The sequence below is a fragment of the Falco naumanni genome, chromosome 2 (genome assembly GCF_017639655.2).
Source record: "Falco naumanni isolate bFalNau1 chromosome 2, bFalNau1.pat, whole genome shotgun sequence".
Lineage (NCBI taxonomy): Eukaryota > Metazoa > Chordata > Aves > Falconiformes > Falconidae > Falco > Falco naumanni.
In genome coordinates this window covers 84,909,854-84,934,964 of record NC_054055.1, presented here as the reverse complement: position 1 = coordinate 84,934,964, position 25,111 = coordinate 84,909,854, and the positions used below count along the sequence as shown (strand labels likewise).

Sequence of the window (25,111 nt, the reverse complement as noted above, 5' to 3'; positions counted from 1 at the left end):
TAACCCTAATCACCAGACTGTTCTGACATCCTTTACATGGTGACTGTGCTCTTTCCCTATTTTCATTTCTTCATTTTTGTTTGACTTACCAGCTTGCAAAGGCTGTGGTTGGTCTTGAGCATGGTGTATGCTTTCTGACTACCTGCATTCTGCCAACAAAAATGGATAATGATTTACAGCTGCCAAAGGCACCATCCTGCGATACCACTACAATTGCTAAACAGTGTCTTTACTTCAGTGGAGAACATTAATGGGTTTTCTCTGTTCTTCTTGGTCATTGATTTTTGCGGAAGACTTATGGTAGTACAGAAGACGAAATCTCAGTGTCAGATTTAGTTAACAGGTGTTGGGGAGCAGGAACACAGAAAGTAGAATGGATAAGTAATACAGTATCATTAGTTTTGTGTCCAGACAAAATCAGGATAAGAACACATCCTGTTGTGAAAGGCTTTATGTAATTGTTCACTGTTCCCACATGAAAAAGGAGGAGAAGGATTGGTTACTGTTATGTCAATGCTTAATGGATTATCAAATTAAATATTCCAAATTTGAATTCCAAAGCACAGCGATACTGTCTAACCTAAAGCAATACCTTTTAACAGCAGCTTACAAGAAGTCAGAGGTGTCTGAAATGCTGCTGTGTAGGCTGCTCAGACAGGCCATGGTCTTGAGGTTTTGTGTAATTCTGGTTTCAATACAGATGTTACATAAATGTTCAGTTATGCCTCCCAGGAACTGCCCCATAGGGTCCCCATGCACTTCAAAACCATGAAACCCACCAAAACCCTCCCTTGCCAAAGGGAGATGATTACTCCTCCTCCCAGATGGCCTACTCACCAGAACATGTATCAGGAGATTGTTCTTGTTCGGTTTTGAAGGGGAGGGGAAGGAACAGATTGCTTATGGCAACTCCCTCTTTGAAGTAGGGGAGCCTGGAAGTAACCAGAGAATAACCAGCCAAAATAGTGTCACAGTTTTAAAACAACAAAGAATGCTAAGTAATGAAGGGGTAATGAAATTGAGGCAGAAGCTTGGACTTCAGTCTCAGCCAGCTTAAGTTTTGTCTGGCTGCAGTCCTGAGGAACCAGCTTCTCTCAGTGAACAGGGCAGTGTTCGAGAGTTGTACGCGGCGTGCTAGCTCTGTAACTAATTCTGTATTTTATTGGTTTTAAGACGTAATGGCAGCCTGCTAAGTACAGATTGCTCTTAGTAAAATGGTCTGTGGTTTCATGTCAGTGTTACAAAATTAATGATAATGTTTCATAATGCTATGATTGGATAGCCTCTACGAAGCAGAGGGTTTTTTTCAGTTCTCTATTTAACTCTTGTCCTTGTCCTGTGTAGTCTTAGGTAGGACAAATCTTTTGTGACCTTGTTGAGTAGTTTTGAAAGTATTCCATCCCTCTTTATTCCCACCCAAATTCCCAGGACAACCTTGCTGTTGCAAGAAACCAAACTTAATAAATACAGGCTTCTCCCATGTCCTTAAACTATGGACTACCTGTTCAGAATTCATGTAAATTCTTTTGTGCACTGTTCCTGGGAATAAATGTCATTTGAAACAGGTTATAATAAGTAAAATTGTAGTCTTCTGTAATTTTTTTTTCAAGGATGTGAAAGATGCATGTGGTGGGACTGGAATTTTTAGGTAGGCATATAACACGTTTTGAATAAACGGCAGTCAGATAGCTATCATCTGTGTTCCTGTGTAATTATTTAATGTTTTCATTTTTCTTCTAAACAAACCTCCCACAGGAGTGTTTCAGTTGTTGCATTGCACCTGGTGTGGGGCTAGAGTCTAGGAAAGGAATGTTTATTTTTAGACTGAACATCTAATGATGTTTTAGTTGGTGTCCCTTGAAGGTACCTGCTTTCATAAAAAGCTTCAGAATAACCTGAATATTTATAACATTAAAAAATTGTGTAGCTCTTTGTGGTAAATTGCATCCTGGTGGTCTCATTAATTGTACAGATTACAAAGCTAAAATTAAACACCTGTATCCCTTGTTAGAGTTGTATTGCAGAACAAAAAAAGGCATTTCCCTTTTCCCTGCCTGGGTACTGTAATGACCATCCCTGGCCATTTGTGGGGAGAGCATGAAGGCCTTGCAGTGTTTAAGTGTCTGTCAATGCAGCAACAGAAAACATGAGTGAGGGAAAATACTGTTGCTGCTTTACCCTATCCTTATTTTCCCTTCTCTTTGTAATCCCTTCCCTTAAGGACTTGCTTTGTTCTTGATGTTCTGTCTCCCTAGAATACATGACAGTCAGTGAGTGAGAATAGCAAAGGCAGTTTGGACTTGTGTGCCATGTACCCAGAATAGGTGTACCTGTCAAACAAGTATGGTTATCTTAACAAATGCAACAAAATTTTGCAGAAATACTGTCTTGAGCCAAGAACTTTTAATACTGTAAAATTACTTTCCCAATTTAAGGGATACCCTGCGCTGCTAAGAATATGATTACCAGCTTTGGAGTTGTGTATAGAAAGTATTGTATGCTTTGTGCTTATACATAGTTCACGTAAAGTCTGGGCGCTTTCAGGACTGAGGAAAAAATATTTAGGTTAGTTGTGGAAAGAAAGGTACAGCTTGATTTGTTACTTCAGTATTAATTCCTTAAATTTTCTTTGAAACTGTTTCTCCTCAGTAAAAGGGCTTACAGCCCTTTGGTACTGCTGAGCACATTGCTGGTAAGTAGCATGGGCCTTGTTGGTACATCTCCTTTTCTGCCTCTTATGTTTTAGAGCTCATTGAGTCATTATGTTTTCTACTAGAAGAGGACGGTCGATTGTTTTAGTTTTGTTTGGTTTTCTACCATTTTACTGAAAGCCAAGTAGGCAGTCAGAAAAGATCAGTTGTTGGTCAGGTACATCAGCTTGCCATTGAACTCAGAATTTGACACTTAGTTTGGCTGTAGTGTTACCCATGCTGTCCACCATGTTGCCACTTTTTTCCACAAGCAAATCTAAGGTGATGTATAACCTCTTGGAGGATGTGGAAGGGGTAAGATGCAGAAGATAGTTTGAAGAGGGATTCCTGAAACAATAAACATTGGTGTTACTAGTAAGATACTATCTATGGGTGTCTTTTTGTTCTTGCATTTGTGTATATATGTGAAAAATGTTGTGCTCACACCACAGGACTATCCTAGTCTTCAGTAAGGTTCATGAAGACTTAAAACCAGGAAACTAAATTAAAGAGTTGTGTAGAGGAATACATGAGTCAGTAGCAAGTCAAAATGTCCCTGTAGTGTTGCCAGCCCTCTTCAGTTTTTAGCTGGTTTATGAAGGTAAAAAAGGTTTATATACTAGTCTGTGTTCAATCCCTTCTTCCAAACAACCACTGAACTATTTAGTCAATTTGAACCAAGACTTAGAGAGTAGAGGACTAAAATACAGTTAAGCTCCTTCCCTTTAGGGGAAGGGGCAATTAAGTGGAGGGCAAAGACCCGAGTGGTTCCTCTGCAAGTGGGAGTCTGTTCTGTGAGTGTAATGATCATGTAGTAGTAGGGCAACCATTGTCTGTGCCATCAATCAACCTCTTGCCTGGTAGGTATTTGGGTGTCATAGCCAGGAAGCTAGGTATGTTTTGTGGGAGCTTGGAAATGAAGAAGTTTGGGGAGATACGGAGAGGGACAGCAGGAGAGTTTGTAGGAAAATAGACATAATTGGTTCCAGAGAACTCTAAATACTTGTAATTGCTGTAAGAATCTAATGTAGATTGTTGAAAGGAAGTTTCTGCACCACAGCCACTGGAAAGCTGGATTTGACGTTTCCTGGAGAAGAGCATGCTTGTTCCTTTTATAATGAAGGAAGGGTAAAGAGAAATGTAATTTCTGTTTTGCTGATTCAGTAGGTCTTTATTTTGTCACCAGCTCATAATATACTTGTCTCAATTCCCACTGAAGAAAGTAAAAGTTTTTCTTTCTGTGTGGTTTTTTTTTTTTCTTCTCCACCATGTGTTTTTCCCAGTTTCCCAAGCTGTGTATGTCAGTATTCTGATGTTCATTCCCAAAGATCATGTTGTACCAAGCAGCTAGGGCCAGATGCCAAGGCAGCACTGCATGCCTAGGCAGTATCACACTGTTTCTGGTAGAAGACATCATGTAGCAGGCACATTAGTCCCTGTGTTTCCACCACACTTCCCAGTAGGCAGAGACATGTAGTTGTGACTCGGGGGGCATGTGTTCTGCTTTCTTTTTGTTGTTGTTATAGTTGTGGTTGACATCCCAGATTATTTGTTAAAAGGGTAAAATATTGCAGACTGAATTATTAAAAGCTTAGCAATTTCTTCAGCACAAATATTTGGGTTTTAACAATGTGACTACCCAGAAAATTACACTAATATTATTCAAGCAGCAAGTGGCAAAGGCAGTTTTGTCTTTGTGTAGTCTGCTAAGAAAAATCCAGGCTGTTAAAAGAGGTTATATATATTCTGAATAATTATTTTACACCTTCTGTTTCTATTACCCTACAATACTTAGTAATGAAAAGCTAAACGCTATGGTGATGACATTTAAGGTGCTTTAATGTCTGTGGGTTTATTCACATTTATTTGCCTTTACAGAGATATCATAGAATGGTTTGGGTTGGAAGGGACCTTAAAGTTCATCCAGTTCCAACCCCCCTGCCGTGGGCAGGGACACCTTCCACCAGACCAGGTTGCTGACAGCCCCATCCAGCCTGGCCTTGAGCACTGCCAGGGATGGGGCACCCACAGCTGCTCTGGGCAGCCTGTGCCAGTGATGTGCCACCCTCACAGTGAAGAATCTCTTCCTTACAGCTAATATAAATTTACCTTCTTTCAGTTTAAAGCCACCTCCCCTTGTCCTGTCACTACATGCCCTTGTACAAAGTCCCTCCCCAGCTTTCCTGTAGCCCCTTCAGGCACTGGGAGGCTGCTGTGAGGTGTCCCCAGAACCTTCTCTTCTCCAGGCTGAACAACCCCACCTCTCTCAGCCTGTCTTCATAGGAGAGGTGCTGCAGCCCTCTGAGCATCTTCCTGGCCCTCCTCTGGACTCGCTGCAACAGGTCCATGTCCTTCTGATGTTGGGGGCCCCACAGCTGAATGCAGTACTCCAGGTGGGGTCTCATGAGAGCAGAGGGGGAGAATCCCTTCCCTCAGCCTGCTGGCTGTGCTTCTTTTGATGCAGCCCAGGGTACGGTTGCCTTTCTGGAGCGCAGGCACACATTGTCAGGCCACGTTGAGCTTCTCATCAACCGACACTCCCATGTCTTTCTTCTCAGGGCTGCTCTTGATAATTTGGTGAACTTGGTTTAAAATCAGTTTAGTCTCCATCCCACATGTCTTGTTGTCCCCACCCTACACTTTTGTTAGCAGACTGGGATGTCTTTATAGAGCTCCATTCACTTTGGCAGCAGTCCTTACAAGTACTGCAGTCTGCTCTTGCATGATGAATTACAGTGTTGGGTGGGCCAGGCCGGAAGAGTTAACCTTCCCCCTTTGTTACAGCAGCTATGCCCAACCATTGTGCGTAACTATCACTTTTTTACAGAGAGGTTTGGTTGTGAGGTATTGGGTTTATGGAGAGGGAAGGGAGGGCAGTAGTATGGTACGATACCTTGATGTGTAACCTGGCCTCTGAAGTAGAACTAAACAAGTAGAAATAACGCTAACCTTTAGGAGTAGGTAATTTATTAGTATAAAACCCCTTAACCTCATGGTGTTCTACCAAGTTGGGTAAACAGCTGTACCTTTCTTAAACTTTGCTGAAAGCTTTTGTTTCCTTAACTTTTCCCATACTATCAAAGACTCCAAGAAACTGAAAACAGTCCCTCAAACTACTGTTGCTGCTTTCAAATGCAGTTCTTGTTGGCTCTCTCCCTGGTTGGTGCAATGAGCTTCAGGCACTTTCTTGACTGGGAGCATCTCTTGTCTATTCTGTTTCCAAGATGAGGTATAAAGTACATGTAAATTCTTGTAGGGCAGGTTGGGATCCTCTCATCTATTGCAAGTTCTTTTGCCAAATCACAGGTCTTGTTCTGCCCTTGAACTTTATGCAGGCATCATGTTTTAATCACTAGCAGACTCTCAATGAATTTGCATGTGCTCATTCTGATCTCAAAAACTCTGATCCATATACTAAAGATAATGAGTTGACTTGACGATCTCTGCAGAGTGAATTTAAGTCTTAGATGAGGTATAAGTAATTACAGTGGAGAATGTAATGCCTTTCAAATTCAATTAGGTAAAACAGAGCTTGTGGATTTGTTTAAAATGATACACACCTTCTACTATATAGTAGCATTTTTGCGTATTCTAAATATGGAAAGCTTTGGAAAAGGTTAAAGCATTCACCATTTCACAAGTGTTAGCTCTTTTTGGATAGCATTCCTATACTACTGAAATTAGCCTGCATGCAGTAGTAGTACAACTCGAAAGAGGGATTAATGTTGATCACAGAATTGCCAACACTGATATATTTGTAACAATATTTGGGAATCGAGAGAAGCTTTTCCGGGCTCATCATAATTCAAAAAACTCAACAGAATATTTCTTTTTTTGTTTACAGAATTGGTATTTGCAAGTTCCCTGCCTCAACAGTAATCATCATGGATAGCGGTAAGTTTGTTAACTTAGCAATAAGTGTACGTTCTTTATTATTCCCTATGAAGTGGGAATTAACACACCTCAAAACTGTCTTCTGCTCAAAATCCCAGTCTGTTTGCATGAAAAATGTCCTCTTCTATTGAACTGGTTTTGATGTTACATACGGTGCTGTGGTGGGTTGACCTTGGCTGGATGCCGGGTGCCCGCCAAGCCACTCTATCATTCCATTTGTCAGCAGGACAAGCAGGGAGAAAATAAGGTGGAACAAACTTGTGCATCAAGGTAAAGACAGTTTAATAAAGCAATAGCAAAGGCCATGCATGGACACAAAGGAAGACAAAAGGTGTTATTCTCTACTTCCCATCAGCTGGTGATGTATGGCCACTTCCTGGGAAGCAGGGCTTCAGTACACATAGCGGTTGCTCCAGAAGACAAACGAATAAATAAAAAATGCCCCCTGCCTTCCTCCTCTTTTCGCTTAGCTTTTATATCTAAGCAGACATCATATGGTATGGAATATCCCTTTCGTCATTTTGGGTCAGCTGTCCTGGCTATGTTGCCTCCCAAGAACTTGCCCACCCCCGGCCTACTGGTGAGTCACGGGGAATGCTGGAGAGCCAGCCCTGGCGCTGTGCTGGCACCGCTCAGCAGCAGCCAAACCACTGGTGTGTTATCACCACCTTCATAGCTACCAACACAAGCACAGCACCGTGAGGGCTGCTGTGGGGCTCAGCCAGGGCCAATACAGATGCAGATCTTTGCCCACACTAAACTGAAGTGGAATCATACTGCTGTTCTGACAGAGGTATTATATGCAGACCATAATAATAATCACAGACTCATTTGTGGACCTTTGAAAGCTAGCTGCAGAATAAAGACCACGGAGCAGAATTTCTAGTCTTTAGTACTTTTAACTGTTCTTAAGCTTGTCCCAGTAATTCCAATATCTCAGAGCAGAAGACACGTTCTGTTTTGTAAGTAAACACTCAAATAATTTTTCTCCCTTCTGCCCTATGCAAACCAAATATTTTTGTTATGATCACCTACAGAAAGGTTCAAATTTATCAGTAGCTGCAGCTTTGAATTTAAAATCAATTGTTTAGTTCTAGTATGTTGTCATGGTTTTCATCCACTTGGGTGTTGGTAAGGTGTCAGGAAAATGAAGCCTCAACAATGGTCTTAATAGAGCTGGTTTTGGAGTCCAGGATACCGTGAGCTTTGCTTCAGCAATACTGCTGTGTCTCAGGATACTTCTCGCACACTGCTACTCCCTGAAACCTATTTGCTTCACCTGTGACAGCTTCAGCTTGCAGGCTGAGACATATTTACTCTCTCGTGACCTTGCCTGTCTCTTTCTGATTCTGATTAAATTTCACCTTGCTAGAGTACCTGTTCACTATTATGATAGCACACAGATTTTCCAGAGGGTGTGTAATAGATTGATCTGACTATATTACTCTTCAATAATAGTAAGTGAAACTAAGACTTTGGAATTATTTTCTTTGCAGCTTTCTGATGCATAAGAACTTGCTAAAAGCCAAGTGTTACAGTTACATACAGAGAGAGCCCAAGCATGTCCAAAAAATAAACTTGTATTCAAATGCATTAAATTTGGTAATTGTACATCTTCATCTGTATTCTACAAAAACTGGGGAAGACAGAGACTTCAGATTATGTGTTTGTGTCTATCTTACACAAAGCCAAAATCATAATTCTGATTTTTCCTTTATCTTGTATTTGCTAGTTAATTTTCTTCACAAAGTGAAAAAGTAAGTTTTATGTTGTTTCATTACTTTATTCTTGCCACATGCAATCATTCCCTGATTATCTTCAGCTCCATAGTAACAGCTGTAGTAAATTCAGCCACGCTGTAGCTTGGCCAGGTGTGCATCCAACACAGAGTGGTTTTTTTACACACTCCTATGCAACTATAACTGGATGTCTACATGATGATGGTCTTGGAATACTAAGAAGTCAAAGTGCTTTCTGCAGTATGGTTCCATTATCTCTCTTTATAGGACTCATCAGGCAATGACTGATTCTCATTAAATCACTGTATTTCAATCAGTATCTCCATCAAGATTGCTTTGATCAGTGTATGTTTTTATGTTTCCTTGCTACTTTTGTATTGACTTCTCAATAGGATTTAAATTCACTTGGGGTGTGCAGAGCTTTAAAAATGTCAAATCAAAACAAACAAATTAATATACTTCATTTTTTCAAGCCCTGCAGGGTCAAAAGCCATTCCTGGCCTGGACTAATCATAGATCATTGTTTGTCAGATACATTCAGAATTAATATGGAGTGTGGTTTATTTTCCTGAACAGCTTTTTTGCCTCTACATTTTTCTGTATTGCATTACGTGAGGAGAGAGAGAGAGACTTCCTGAATATGAATTGCTATATAAAAAAATTGGGGGGTTTAGATAGTCTCATATATTAGCCGTTCTTGAATATTGAGTTATTTTAATGTTCTGCTGTTCTTTGTCAATGCATTTTGAAGCAGAAACGTGTGCTTAGCTCTTTTTGGAAAACTAAACAATAACCTAGAAACTCATCTTGATGTGTATCAAATGCAATATTTCATAACACACCAGCTTTTAAACCTTCATTCTCAATTTGCTTCTTTGGTGAATTGGAAAGTGCATCCAGAAACAAAGATTTCTATGTTGTTTCTGAGAGCCAAAAGCTTTAAATGAGGGTATTTTCAGCTACCTGCATTTTCCTCTTTATTTCTTTCCGCTCTGCATCAGTACAAAGCTGTCATAGTTTCTCTCGTTGCTCTTCTCAGGGATGGATTCCGGCTGTGAAATGAAATTCCCGAGGTTTTATCTGCTGAAGGAAAGGAAACTTGATTTATAGTGCATTATCTACTCTTCGGTGACTTCCACGTATGGGCACTCTTAAGAGAGCCTGGGCTGTAGCTTGTTCCACTTCAGGAACGGCCGCAGCAGTTGGTGAAGTAGGTAGAGCACTGGCAGTATTATCTCCATGCATGGCTGCATGCTGGCTTCCTGATGTGGACAAGTCCTGCAGCTCATCATGTTTAGGTGATCACTGAGGCATGTTGAAAGAAACCAAGTTGTTCAGGCCTTGGGGGAAGTCAGGAGAACTGTGTGAGAAATGGAAAAAAAGCCGTCCTTTTGTTCTTTCCTGTCTGAAGAGAATTTTTGAATATTAACGTTTATGTTATTTAGTCAGTGAATTTGTACCGTAGGAGGTGCCCATGTGTTCACCTGTGGTGCTGTAGAAGACCAAAACTGCGATAGGTGCAGTTGTAGAGTTGTATGCACTGAACCTCTGGCAGCATCATGAATAGTGTAATTTGTGTGGTGCTTGTACATACCATATGTATTCAGCTGCAGGTATAGGCGTGACTGGTGTTTTGGAGCTTAATCTTCAAATCTTCATTTAATCCTTTGCAAAAGGAAGACGACTATCTAATGATTTATAACAAACTATACCACAGAGACTAAACAAAATGAAGTAGAGCAGCCGAATTATGGTAGTAGCGTCATTGCTGAAAGATGCCACCACATCTATCTAAAGCAAAAGAAAAGTGATCATCTTTTTAGACTTCCTGCCATCCTTTTTGAAAATTTTCAAATTTCCAAATTAAAAACCAGATGATTAAGGAAAAAAACCGCAGCAAACTGATTCATATAAAATTACAGATAAGTCACTGCTTAAACTGATTAGTCTCTGTCCTTCAGCAGACAGTGAGTGTCTTCAGAGCATCAGTGGTCCCAGACTAGCTGTAAATGAACGAATGCAGGGCATAGTAATTACACCACCACCCCTTGCTGGTAGTGAGAACCCAAGAGCACTGTTGCATTGACTTGTTTCTTGTTTCCTCACCTGAAATACCTGGAGAATTTCTGCATCATTCACTGCAGATGTACCTCTCCAGTAATTCAGTCCCCTGGATTTTGGAGTGTTCCATTTGCTGCAATATTACTATAAAAATCAGTGGATCAGGGAGTTTGAGGGAAAGCTGGAACATCAGAAGGAAAGAGGTTTTTTTGAACAGAAAACTAAGAAAAGCAAATAAAGAATACCTGTGTCAGAACATTCATTGCCTTTTGGGGTCATTTTGTTTGAATCATCAAATAAGGTGAGGATTTGTATATGTTTCAAGACAATAAAAAGAGGCTACTTCCCCCCACACCCCCAAAAGGGTCACTGTTTCCTAGTTGAGATTTCTGGAGTGAAGGGAGCAAATCTGCTTCAGAGTTGCTTAAGAAAACTTAGAACTTTAATAAATGCAGCTGTTCTGGGTAATACTCATAAATATTTATGTAAAAACTTCAGAGTGTTCTGGCTGTGATGACTTCAGGCATTTGCAAATATGTTCACAAGCAGGATTTATTTTTTCTTTGTCATCTTAGGTTAAGAAGTGGCTTGAGCTGAGCATGTGCCTGTCTCTTCTGAGCACTTTTCTTAGAACTGGCTTCAATCTTGTTTAAGCATGCATGACTGTGTTGCTGAATTGATGACATTATAGCAATAAGTACCAAAATTGGAGGCCTAACTACTTACAAATGTGAACAAAACTAAGAAGGGCCTTTTATCATATTAAATAAAGAGGAAGGCTTTGGAAGAGCTCTTAATTTCTCAAAAGTGCATTTTCTTTTAGCAATGTTAGCATGAGGTTTTGGTTATGTACTTCAGAAGTGACCTTTGTTGTCTCCTTTCATTCAGTGTTCTTAACAGAGGACAAAGCCAATTCTGTGTTAAAAAGATATCCAAGAGCCAACACATTTCTGGAAGAATTAAAGCAAGGTGATATAGAACATGAATGCAGAGAAGAAATCTGTAGCTATGAAGAAGCAAGAGAAGCATTTGAAAATGAGGAAAAAACGGTATGTTTTGGTGTGTATGCAAAGATGGGTGGGGTGTATTGATACTAACTTTTGGGGTGTGCTGAAAGCTTGTATGTTTTCCAGCATTGCATTAGATTTGTTTTTCTTTTTGGCCTGTTTCTTTAAGCAAATAAAGTGTACAGTGGAGATGGATAGACTGCACAGCAATAACACTTGAATCCTGCATTGCAATTAAACTGAATTTGAACAGCGTAGAAGTCCCAAAGATAGTCATGCTTATAACTGTTGTGAAAATTGGCAGCTGGGAAGAAAAGGAAATGAATTAATACCCCTACTTGAAAAAGGAGGGCAAAACTGTCATGTTTGTCAGCACTGTTTACCCAAATATCGTATGTACTGGTTCTCCTATCATCACACACTTAAGTCTGACCTGGATGTCATAAATGAAGTTGTCCTGCTTAGAAGAAATGATGGGATTGGGCGTGTTATGGGGAATATATAGAAGCAGAGGGCACAAGTCTTCCCTCCTCTCATTCCTGCAGGAATAACATGTTTATTGAGTATGTTCACGTGGAATGAGTGAGCAACTGGAAAAGCTTTCCATTTAAAATTCACCTTTGAATCCAGGTGCTAATGTAGCTGGCCAAAGTGTTCAGTGCCCAGACTATTAATATTCTACAAATAAGGAAAGACTAGTGCCCACCTTCAAGCTAAAATCCAGAAGCCCCCAGGGAGTAGTATTTAAGTAACAATGATCTAAAACATGGAAAGAGCAATAATTTCAGTGTTCCCGTGTGTTATGCAAGGGCAGTGATACATTAATTTAGCGGGAATTAAGTAGATACTGCCCACACAGAATTCTTGCGTAAGTCTTTTGGCTTCTCTAATTAAAAGAAGTTTGTGGGCTAATGGGTCTGCCCATCATGACCCACATATACCTTATACTGCTTCCCAAAAAATAAAAACAGCACACAGGTTTTTGATGGTGACCTCTGACTTTTTAATGCAATACAATCAAGAATTTTTTTTCCTTAGTTCAAGACAGACATGGATTAAATTAGGACTGAATTTGAGGATAAATCTAAAGGGAAAAATGTGAGTCAGAAAATGTAACTTAAAACTTCTGTCCCTTGTGGGTTTTTGCACAGGGAAATTGTACTTTAATGGACAAAGTGGCACAGGGAGCCTTGCATTTTCTTCCAGAATTTACACGGGTCACACATTCCACTCTTCAGTGACTGTTCTACATCAAAAAATAGAGCTGTGTAAAGGCATACTGAGCTTTGTAAGTTCTTGGCATCTTTTTGTTGGAGGTCATACCTGGAGAGATGGGTAAGGCTGGAATGAGAACTTTCTGATTTATTAAAATGAAGTAGTAGAACATGCAGCATCTCTTTAAAGCTGCTTCTTTCTGAAGCTTTAAAGGACGTGCACACACATGTTTTCTACTTCCCAAACCCAGCTTGGTGTGGCCATTTCTAATGACAGCTCATTGTATAATTAAGTTAGTGCATACAATTATACAACTTGTGTAAAATCATAACACAGTATCACTTTTGCTTCAGTAGCATAAGAAGCTCAAGTCATTAGAGAAAGCACAGCCTAAATATGTGCTTCTCACTTCGGCTTCTTTTTCCCCATTTAGGAACTTTTTGTGTTTTGGTAGGTAGCATTTCCCTTGTGGAGATATTTGGGAAATAGTAAAATAGAAATAGCTACATTTCCACTCTTGTCACAGCCTTTGTGCCATGGTGGATAAGGAGCTTCCAATAAGGTCCTTTTATCTGTTTCTCCTACTGTATCCTTTTTGCAGAGCTCCTTTATTCTGTTGTTGGTAGCTTGCTAATGTGCCAGGCTCTGCTGATGTGCCATTGTGCCTGACCTCATTTACTTAGGCTTTGTTTAGTCCATTGTCCCCCAGTGGTCCATTGTCCCCCATCCTTACAGCTACTTAGTAAGAATGAACTTCCTGTATCCCAGGGGAAGGAAATGGATGCAGTAGAATAGGGTAACGATACAGTGTGTTCAGAGTAACAAGGATGCAATGATTTCATAGTAGATAGACTGGAATTCAAATAGGGTCTGTAGCTTATTTTTCTCGTGCTAACTTTGTTTTTCGTAATTTTTCTCTTTGTATTTTTTATCTTGTCCACTTGGTTCTTTGTTTTTCTGCGGTCTTGTAGGGAGGTGTGCAACATACAGATCCTTAATATTAAAATAACATCAAGCAGTTCCCTCAAGTTATTTTTGATGCATGAATTTTTCTTGGAAGTTAGCATTGTATATGTTAAGTCCACATACGTAGCTGTCACGGAAATATTGAATGCCTTTAATACTGTGTGGGCTTGAGGATTTTGATAGTAATTCTGAACCTATTTAAAATGATAAAGTTAATACTATGATGTTAATAAGGCTAGAGCCAGCAGGGAAGAATTTGCAGGACTCTGTGGATAAAATAGGATATGAAATGCAGTGTTGACAAATGTAAAGCATGTGGGGGGAAAAGGAGGATTCATTATATACATGATTGGCTCCGGACTGAATTCCAGAACAAGAGCTGAATTTGAACCTATGAAGACTTGAATTCAGTGCTTAGCAGTAAAACACAAACAAAACAAAATAAAAAACTGAGTGCCAAGAATCCAAAGAAAGGAACAGGGATCAAAATGGGGAACGTAATTAAGTCGTTGCACACTGCACCTTGAATGTGTCATGTACAGCTTGGATCACCCTGTCTCCTAAAAAGCAAATTAGTAGCTGAGGAAGGACCAGAGAAGTGTGACAGTTGACCAAAGACATGAGAAGACTTCTGTAACAACAGTAGATCAGGAAAGAGTTAAATCAGGGAATATGTGGTGATGTGTGTGAGGAGCATGGAGATTGAACTGAAGTCGGTCACTTGTCATCCTTTTGACAGGAGAGCCGAGGGCCTCAAAGGAAACTAGAAGGTGCAGGTTCAAAGCAGATAGATGTATCTCTTCTCACCACAGATAACAGAGGTGTGGACTGCCTTGCCACAGGATGTCTTGAATCCTAAAAGCTTATATAGGTTCAGAAAACAATGATATAAATGGACGGAAAATAAATCAGTGTGGATCCATTGAATAAAAGGGGTCGGCTTGACTGACGGAAGTTCTTGAAGACAAATATATGGAAGCTGGGAGAGTATCACTGCCTGCTGATGTTTGAACTCTTCTTTCAGCAGTCTCTAATGGTTGTTGTCAGAGAGAAGGTAACAGATTAGATGAACCCTAGGTCTCATCTAGTAAAGCTGTTTATTTGTAGTACCTGTAGCCTGCAGGCAGCACTGTATGTGGTTACTGATCAGTTGTCAAAGGTTGTTGGGAGGCTCAAAAGATTTGTTCAAAGGTAACCATGCAAAGTATCTGGGTGTGATTGAAGCTGGTATTAATTGTATTTCCATTAGCTCATTTTTTTAAAATTACGTTGCATGAAGATTTTAAAAGCTGGAAGTCACAGATCTTCATTTGTATTTCAAATTTCCCACAAATTTTAAGTATTACAGAAATTGCAAGGTTCTCTATATAGCTTTATTCCAGCGAAATAAACAAAACCCTACAAAGCTCTAGCAAGCAGCTCAAATCTTGTCAGCAGCAGATCTAAGGTGATGTGATCAAGTAAGCCTTCTAGCATCAGTCCGTGTGTAATTATGGATGCTGGATAAATACACAGAAGAGTTGAATCTTCCTGCCACCTGAAATTGAGGGCAAACCAGAAGAGAACAGTGTAGCAGGTATCCTCACTTCCCATTATTGCTTTGTTCGCATCCTCTGCCTGCTGAATGCCAAGCAGTCTCCTGACTGGCATATTATTAGTCCACCTTTAAAACAAGTTGGATAATTAACCAAGAATCATTTGAGGCTGATGATACTGCCAAATGTAGTAAAGGCCTCAGCTGAAATCCTCAGCAGGGTGCGAGGCTCTTAACTTTCATCTGGATCCCTTATTTGATTCAGCATTCAGATTCAGTTGACTGATGCTGACTCTGTTCTGAGAAGTATTAGAAATAAAAGGGAAACGAAGTTCTGGCAAATTGGCCATAACTGTCTTTGTGTGGGATGCCCTTGAGAATTCCTTTTGATTATTTCAGACTGGATTTGCCAAAGTAGTAAGGGATGTTCAGAGAAGTAGTTCTCGTCGGGAATATGTTAGATGTTTTCTAAGTCTTTTCCATTGCAGTTGTCTGATTCTGTGGCTTGTTCAACTTCGTTTTTCAGCCTTTTAAGGCATATATGCCTGGTATTCCCAGCTGTACAGTGCTTGAGCATAAATGATTACTGGAGTGTCCTCTTGATGAAATAATTAACTTGTGATTTATGAAGTAGAAAGTAAGTCCTTTTTGTTGTTGGTCTAAGAGACCAGCAACTGTGGAAGGGATATTTGTGCTGTGAGTTTTTCAACTTTTAAACTATTCTTTAACCTTCTGTATGAGTTCTACCGCAACTTCCTAGACTGTCAGTATTTTCCCCGCTTGGCTTATTTTCATAGGAGTTTGTACAAATCCTCACACTCTGCAAATTTATCCAAGTCCTTTGTGGATTTGTTGGGCATGATTTGACTTTGACCAAGTTGCTTGTCCTCCTCCTGTGCCTTCGCTTAACAGTGCAGCATAGCTTTGGCATGACTGAGCAGAGAGGGAGCTGCTTGGCAGCTGCGCAACTCAAACCCAAAGTATTAGTTTCCTGCAGTTCCATCAGTATGAACTAGCAATCTTTGTGCTTCTGTTTGACATTTGGCTTGCAAAACTGCAAGCTGGAAACCTGGGGTCTAGTATGCTAATAAGTTTTTCGTTGATGGGGTTTTGTGGGAATAGTTTTTTGGATTGTTGTTTTTTTTTTTTCCCAAAGAGGAAAATTTAAAGAAAGATTTACTTTTTTTATCACTAAACAAGTGTTTCTTTCTTAGTGTTTTTCACCTGTGAACAGAACTTTATTCCTTTGTCTCTGTAAGATAGCCTTAGACCTGAAGCTCTGTAATTGTTGATGGGGGGTATGTCTGAACTGCCTTGGAATTTTCTGTGCCTTGCATATAAATGAAAGTGGACACTAAACAGCTTTCATCCTTAAGGCAGTTCAAACTCTTACCTTAAGCTCTTTATGCTCCTGTCTGGTCACAACATCAACTTGAACATCCCCCACAGCCACATACCCGATTCTGAACTAATTGCCTGCCACTCTGGGAAAACAGCTTTTCTGCTGATTTACCATGTTACAGAGTGACAAGGAGAGATGCTGGTATTTCAGCTTTCTGAAGAAGGCATAGAGACATCTTCTCCAGCAGATAGAGCTGAACTAGAAGTAACATGGGAACAATACTAAAATACCAGTCGCAGCTTACTACCCTTCCAGTGGAGAAGGTGCATTTCTTTTGCAGCCTACAACACAAAATAAATTGCTTGGGAAAAAGTGTGATTTCTTCTTTTTTATGAAAACTTCCCTCCTCCTCCACAGAGTCTTTAAAATGACATATCCTTGCATAGTACTTTCAATGACTTTCAGTAAATCTATGCAACTTTGGCCTCAGAAACATTGTACCATTTTATCCCTTTGCTGTGTTGAGGCAGTAGAACAATGAAGTGGGAAGTTTGGTTCAAGTACAGACAGTAACATTTAATTACCCTGATGAATCTTTTCTGCATTTTCAGTTGATAATATATTTATTATTTATACTGCTAAAGAATCTAGTTAGTTGTATTCAAACCAGATGGAAGGGTAATAGGTAACGGATCTTCTTAACTGTCTGGTGATCTAGTGGGGAGAGGCGAGGAGTTCGGTTCTGTTGTTTTTTATTACACAGAGATCCCAGAAGTCCATAGTTGTACAGCTGTCATTTTTTAATGTTAGTTTCCCTCCTCAAATACATTTTTCTGAAGTCGGCACAGCTGATCTGGGGTTCACTGTGGAACAGTGCATCAAGGAAGGCCCTTGTAGAGAAGTATTTAGAGACATTAATCCATCTTCCAAGACTTGCTTATTTTGTTTGATATCATTGCTACCTAACTTAGCTTAGATGATTTGTACCTGGGCTTACATCAAAGAGGGGCACTGTGATGAACGGCTTGTGATGTCAAGCCTTGGAATTTAGGAAAAATGTCTGATCTTGGATTGCTGTAGGAATGAACTTTTTTCTTTTTTTCCTTTTTTTTTTTTTTCCAGTTGCCTATAGGTACTTGAGTATAGATGCAAGAACAACTGAATTTATCTTCTGTAAAAGAAAATCTACAGAATAGGCAGTTGTTTCATACATATAGTATTGCTCTTAACCTTAATAAATTCTAATTGAGAAGCACTGTGAGCATGTGTTCTGTCCCTGGCTTTGGCACAGGGCAAGCTTCGCCTCCACAGTAGAGGGGCCGTGCTGCTTCTGGACTCAGGCTGCCTCTGAGATCAGTTTGGTGGCATTATCTGTCTAATGTCGATCATGTGGCAGCAGTCCTGAACTAAAAAAACTGATGGATCTGATTTGTCTGTGCACAGTCAGTCGGCAAACTGAATGCATCATTTACTAATAACTGAGCAATGACAATACCAGTTTTATCTGGTGACTATATATATTTATAATACTTGCGTGTGAGATGTGTGCTGTCATTTGAAGTCGATGCTGGCATGAGTATAAATGGGTCAAGTCTCCGCATTTTTAAAGAAAACTAAAGGATTCAGAGTTTCTGGCTTGAATTTGCTTGGGTATTTGTAAATATATTTTTTTCAGAAATTATACATGACTATAAACCACAATGGAAGTGTTTCTTAGGAGAGATCTTATATTAGAAGTGAGGAGGACAACTTTTTTGAGGCAGGGTATGCTTTTATTTGTACTTTTGGGGTTTTTTTTACAGCATTCACTGCAGAGAAAATTGGATGGCAACATGATCTTTGTGCTCCTAATTGTGCATATTAGTATAGCAAAGAGTACTTTTCAAGTACTGGTGTCCTCCTTCATCTTTGTTTTCGCTTATTCATGTTTTCACTTTCTGTTCCATTTATCTGTAGCTGTGTTGTCAAATTTTCTAGAATACAATAAGCTGTGTAATATTCTCATAGTGCTGGAGCTATTTTAAACTATAAACAGGGGATGTGAATCAACTCAAAATAAGCTCACAATTGCTTTATGAGACAGGGGGTGGGATAAGTCTAAATTATGAGATGACAGTACAACATAGTTGTGCTTTGCCAAAATGGTCTTGTCATTCCAAAACGGTATTTCCCTGTCAAATTATATTAGTACAGTATTACAATTTTAAAACAAACAAAGAAAACCCTAACTTTTACCTTTAGTGGTGCTGAAAATTTTTGATCGACCAGATGGCTGATATGCATGCTGATTAGTTTCTTATTATTACTACTATTGTTATTATTAATTATTATTATTGTTGTTGTTTACCTAGTCCTGTCTGTGCTGCACATTTATAAATACTAAGTGCAGACACATAATCTTAAAAGCAGTGAGGAGTTTGTTTTAAAAAACAAAAAAAACATTTTGTGTCACTAATCACATCAGAAGAAAATTTGGAAGTTTATTGTGCGTGTTTATCCATATCAGTTCTTATTTTAATCATCAGTATTTGAAATGCCTTTTTTTTTTCTCATGCATTTAAAACAACTTGATTACAGTGATTATTGTTTTTTTTAACTGCCCTGTAGTTTCTGACTTATCCTGTCTTGCTCTTCTAGAAGGAGTTCTGGAAAGTCTACAAAAATGGACTTCAGGGAGAAAGTAACACAGGACATACCTGGTATTCATTTTACCTTGCATTTCCATTAATCATTGGCCTTTTTGTTATCCTCATTGTCATTTTTGTCATATGGAGATGCCTGTTTAAAAAGAAAATGCGTAGACAGTCGGTGTACGTGCATAGGGGAGCCCACGAAGCAATGGGTGATGGTGCTGTGACTGATGGCAGAGGTCCTCTTCCACCGCCTCTCAGCATTGTTCATTCCCCACAGGAGGAAATGTATGAAGTCAGTGGGCTCTCTCCAGGAGGTCTGAGCTATACGGATGGGCGGTCAGACTCAATATCCACAAGGCTCTCAAACTGTGATCCTCCTCCTTCATACGAGGAAGCCACTGGTGAAATCAGCATGAGAAGTGAAACCGAACAACATTTAGATCCACCCCCACAATACGAAGACATTGTGAATTCCAGTTCAGTCACTGCAATTGCACTATCTCCTGTTGTCACCAGTACTAAGTAAAGCAAGAAGAATGCTATGGACGTTTTAAAAATCACTAATCATTTTGTAGCACTTTATCTTGGCTTATTATGCATTTCTGTAATTTAAAGGACTTGTATAACAAACTTCACTTTTGTTTTAGATTCACTTTTCTTTGGGTTTGGGATTTTTCCCCCTGCGGCAGGTCTTAAAAGATAAGAAATCTGTATTGGGAGTGTAGTGCAGATACAAAGGTGGTGCTCTGTCGCACTTTTCAAAAGTACCTCTGCTTTGAGGGATGTTACTTATTTTGTTGCAAACATTGTCCACATTCCCCACAAGATTCATGGAATCCCCCTCCCCTTTCTTACTGCTGACCATCAGAATTGCCTGATAGGGAATCCTTAAGCAACATTTTAGTTATTTACACTAAAGGGGACTGATTTTGCAGTATTGCCTCTTGTCTGATTGGTTCCTTTTTCTCTCTTGGATTTTTGCTACATGCTGCACCCTGTGCTGGGCCCTTGGAAGGCTGAGGGCGGTATGCCTTTGTGTTCAAACCAGTATCTCGTTAAGAGTATGCTGGCATAATAGCAATAATTTCAGAGTCCTAGCAGAAGAGGTGTATTCTAAAGCGTTTGCTGTTACAACTCAAAATTCTGTAGATGTTTAGAAGCTAACAATTCAAGATACTGATTAGTTAATTTAATAGTGCACTTCTTTTCTGTTCTGCCTTTCCTCTCCGTTTTCACTTGTGCATTCTAGAGGTGAGAAGTGCGCATATATGAACTTTCAAGCTCTAAAGTTAATGCAACAGTACATAATGAAATACTGAAGTACTCAAGAGTGGATAAAATCCTGATCATAGTCTTCCTACCATAGTCTTCACTGGGACCAGGGTATTATCCATAAACATATTAAACCCAAAGTTATTACTTTCCATTTTAAAAGGGAGAAAAAGGGAAAGCATTCAGTGTGTGTGACTTTTTTTTTCCCCAACTATGAAATAAAAGCGCCTTCCCCAAGTCCCGAGATATTCTTTTGTCTCTTGCATACTTAGGTGTACCATGTGTGCACCTTGTATGGTGGCCATGGAAATCCTTTGCAGAGAACATAGATTATACCTTTTTTCAACAGCAAATATATTTATTGCTTATCCATTCCAACAAGGTGCTTCTGTTGCAAAAGTTAACAATATGTTATGATGAAATAAAACTACTTACATTTTTCATTATTTCTAAGACCAGTGTGGTGTTTTTATCCATGACATGAATTCTTTAAAGTGCACTCCATTTTCAGTGTACACAAGTCTTTTTCTTTTTTTTTTTTTCCCCCAGCTCTTAGGTTACAGGTGCTCGTCAGAGTAAGAGGTGCTGGGAAGCATGTTAGTCCAGGCTGGCTGCAGCAGGTGTGTGGCCAGCCTGTCTCTGCTCTCTCCAGCTGTGAGCTGTGGGGCCCACCTGATGTATGGCAGAACCGTGAGGACCCACCGTGTTGTATTTCTAAGAACATGATGCAGAAATAATCCAACCGTTAGTCTGAAGTGACTTTTTGAGGCTGAAGAGGTGTGGATTTCTGTCAGACTTGAAGCAAGTTGGAATAGAGGCTTGTACAGAATTTCAACCACCTGGTTTAGACACTGATGATTGTTAAGGTGGTGCAAGCTGTAGTGTAGCAATACTTTTTTCCCAGCTTGATTTAAAAGTTTTATTGCTTGGTTCAGCTTTGGAATATTCATTTGAGGTTTTTTTGTTCCCATGCCAAGGTAGTGTGGTGGTATTGTGTTCTGTGTTCTACTAATCGGATCGCACCAACTGCAATGTATTTAGCCCTGAAGGACTGCTGTGATATGTTGGCTTTCTTACAACAGAAACCCAAACTGCATCTTGTTCTGAAGACCCCAAATGAAATGCCAGTGCCATCCGTTTGAAATTAATGTCTGAGATGTGTGCTGGTGTCTACTGTCTTGTGGGGGCTTGGCTTGTCTTTTCCATAAGGAATTTTACAGAAAGCTGCTGAAAATAAATCTGTGGTCATAGATGGGTGTGTATATGCACACTCTTAAGAATTTGATGCAATTTATTGACAAATTAAGGCTTTTATAATTCATTTCATGTACTTATTTTTGATGAGAGTAGGTTGCCCGAGTTGTTTACTGGGTATTTTCAGTTGCCAAGGCAAGTTGTATTAAGAGTTCGTCTATGAACTGCAGGCCAAACTGTTGTCAAAAAGATAACTCTTATTTATTAAATACAATAGATATTGGGCAGATAAGTACAATATGTTTGGACATTTGTAGTAGGACTTGCCTGGTTCTTGTTTTAGGACTGTCTGGCCTTTTCTTTGAAGTGGTTTTGGCTCTTGTGTGTCATGAATTGCCACTTGTAGAAGTTAAAGCTCCTTTTATACTGAGCAGCAGTTAATATACTGCTTTAGGCAGACGTTACCAAAACAAAGTGCCTCACCTCAACCTGCAGGAACCAACTCAAAAAGAGATGGTATTTCAACATCCATGCCATATTGGCATCTCTGTGCCTGCTAGCACAGCTAGTAGTTTTAGCAGTAATTTTCCTTGTTTGGATATAAGACTTTACTGTACAAAATGCATGGAGAACACCCATTTCACAGTAGGTCATTCAGCAGCTGCCATCATCCCGTGAACATGGGCAGTGTAGTTTAGACATGAGCTGGCTTTTTTTTTTCTTTTTGTTTTTTGTGGGTTTTTTGGTTTTTTTTTTTAATTACTCTTTATTTCAGTACCACTTTTAATAGCTTTATGTTTCTGCCTCCTGAGTTGACTGTGTTGCTGTATCCTGTAGAAACTTCTATGTGCAATGCAAACGTGATGCTTGTTTTTCCAAAAAACCAAATATCTAAAATTATCTATGAGTTGAATTTATTGGGCTATGCCTTTTCCATGTACATGGGCATGAAAGCCATTGTAGGCTGTAAACTTACATCTTGGTGAATAAATGTCATAATGAAACTAAACTTGAGTGTGACAGTCACCCGAATGTATTACCTCTAAGACATGAAATGCTTTCTCCATGTCGGAATAATGTCAGATTACAAATTATTTTGTTCTGTTTTGTGAAATGCGGAAAGATATCTTAAGTCTTATGTCTGGCTTTTCTAACCTGATTGAAAAATGAAATTTCATCTGTACTGGATTTTTATACAGCTTTTTTTTTTCCAGGTCACTTAATAGTTTTACCAATCCTGTAATTGCATTGTCATGCAATAAATATAAATTTATAGTTGTACTTGTAAAAGTTTTGCAAGTTTTAATGCAGTACTGTCTTGACTGATGACATGAATAGTCAAGATACTGCCTTTCCCACTTTTGAATGTAACATTGAATTTAATCTTGGATCAGGACTGAGATGATTTAGCTACTACAACTAATTTAAATATATGTCACTGTTTCAAGAAATTATGGAAATTAATTATTTGCTTAGATGTTATTTAGCATTAGTGAAGGTTGTTCTGACTTCACTGGACGTAACCTCTGATTACAGTATTGCATATTTTAAGTGGGTTTGGTTTACATTACATTATCCTATTTAAACATTTTTGCCTATGTTTATAGAAAAATTTTTGTAACATTTGTTTTTCAATATGCTAAATAAATTTTTTTAAGATGCCTCTAATGTTTCAAAATATCAATTCTACACAAAGACAGTGAGAATTAACTGTGTATTTAAGTGGTGGTCTTTTAATTTCCATTGTTATTGTACTTAATCAGTTGCAATGAATCAGTTGTTTTGATAACTTTAAATACAATTTTGTTTGCAGGTAGACGATATTCTTACAAATTTCAGGCTCAATGTTAATCAGATTTGTGAATTTATTGATTTTTCATTTCTTAAAAATCATTTGTTGTAGCCATAGCTAAACAACTGTTGCAGGCAGAGAGGAAGCAGTAATTATTCTCTGTTACAGCAAATTGAAACGGTATACTGTAATAAAGAAGTGTTTTAGTCAGAGGACTTAATTTCAAATTTGGCTACAGCCATTTGAAAGAAAGCGATTGCAAACTTTTGCATGAGCTCTGGGAATGACATACTAATAGCGAATGAAGGAAAAAAAAAAAGAAAAAAAACAACCAACAACCTTGCAGCATAATGATCCCTGCTGGAAACTAAAGATCTGCATACCAGTCAAGACAAATGTTGTGTCGTTCTTTCTCGCTCAGCTGCTGGTAAATAGGATGTGTCCCTATTTTTCCCTAGCTTACTGCATGGCCAGAGTCTTTTGGAGACGTTGGTGAAGCCCAACAGGAGGTACATGTCATAGAGTTTCATGAACACAAGTACGGTTTTGTGCTGGTCATAACAAAACTGTAAGAAGAGCCGCTTGAAGTAACAATGTATGTGTGTGACTTTCCAAGCCATCATGTGCACAAGGTAGCACCTTGCTCCCCTTGGTAAGCTTTTATTTATGTAGCTTAGACCAATGCCATCAAACTAGAATGCGCTGTGTTGGGTTAAGTGGCATTCGCTGTGCACATACACGTTCAGTGTCCTGACCATACATCCATCAGCATTAGCTAATGTGTTTGCACATGGTTCAATGCATGATTGCTTCTGCATGCCTGGCTTCTAGCTACTGAAATGTGGCAGATACAATATTAAACTGGTATCATGAATCTCGGTGTCTATAAAAATCAAATCTTCGTGCCAGGTTACTACTGTTGAACGTTCATTATTTGTTTCATATGCCTTGAACACTGTTCTTTGCCACTCTAAATCACACCAATAGATTCCTTTTTATCTTCTGCATAATGTGAACTTTGTAAATATTTCCTAGTGCTACTTGCTGATTTTTAAAAAGAAGAAAAAACATGTTCAGCTGAAAGCAGTGAGGTGACATCTCATCTGACAATGAGACATACTCTCATTGCTTGCTACACACACATTTGATTGATTTGCTACAGGGTAATTGAACTTTGAGCTTTGCCAAGAGGTTGAACTGTGCTTTGCTTTTGCAGTGGTATGTCAGTAATTGTTTTTTTAATTTGGCAGTGAGTTACTGAATACTAAGTAACAAGTCAATGCAAGAAAGCCTTGCCTATATTTTCTTGACTGTATACATTGCACAGTATTTGCTTACCATTTAGCTCTCTGCAACATTTGCTGCAATGTTAGTACCTGTGTTCGCTTTCCCTGTCCTGTCCCAGTTTATCATGCAATAAAAACACGCTGGTGGCTGTGCTGTTTTCCCCTGTCTTAGAAACATCAAAATCAGAAAGAAAAAAGAATCAAAACAAAACCTTTCAGTGTGACCTGCCGTTTCCTTTGGTTGGAAGCTTTGTACATACCTGCGTGGCTCCCAGGGTTAGCTGAGGAGCTTAAAGCAAGAAGGAAACAAGTACTCAGAAAACTTACTTCAATACTCCTAGCAGTGAAATCTTGGCATAAGAAGTAATCTGTACCACACCATCTCCCTGGCCTTTCCCGTGGTGTGGGATGTGTTTTCCCACAGAACAGACCCTAGACCAGTTCCATAGGTCAGAGGCTCCCGATTTGCTTTTTCTTTGTTTTCTT

General features: G+C 39.2%; 1 protein-coding gene across 5 annotated transcripts in view; it reads left to right on the top strand.

Annotated features, from left to right (window-relative positions):
- The window catches only part of PRRG1 (proline rich and Gla domain 1), a 35,149-nt gene extending 11,941 nt beyond the window's left edge, over nt 1-23,208 (top strand). For 3 of the 5 annotated variants that reach the window (XM_040582456.1, XM_040582457.1, XM_040582458.1), the window contains 3 exons: nt 6,535-6,584; nt 11,273-11,433; nt 19,086-23,208. In XM_040582456.1, coding sequence (XP_040438390.1) covers nt 6,535-6,584; nt 11,273-11,433; nt 19,086-19,607 — 733 coding nt within the window. In that variant the 3' untranslated portion in view covers nt 19,608-23,208. The remainder of the gene's footprint in view (nt 1-6,534; nt 6,585-11,272; nt 11,434-19,085) is intronic. The other 2 variants (XM_040582460.1, XM_040582459.1) reach the window with 2 other exon arrangements.
- Nucleotides 23,209-25,111: the final 1,903 nt, after the last annotated feature.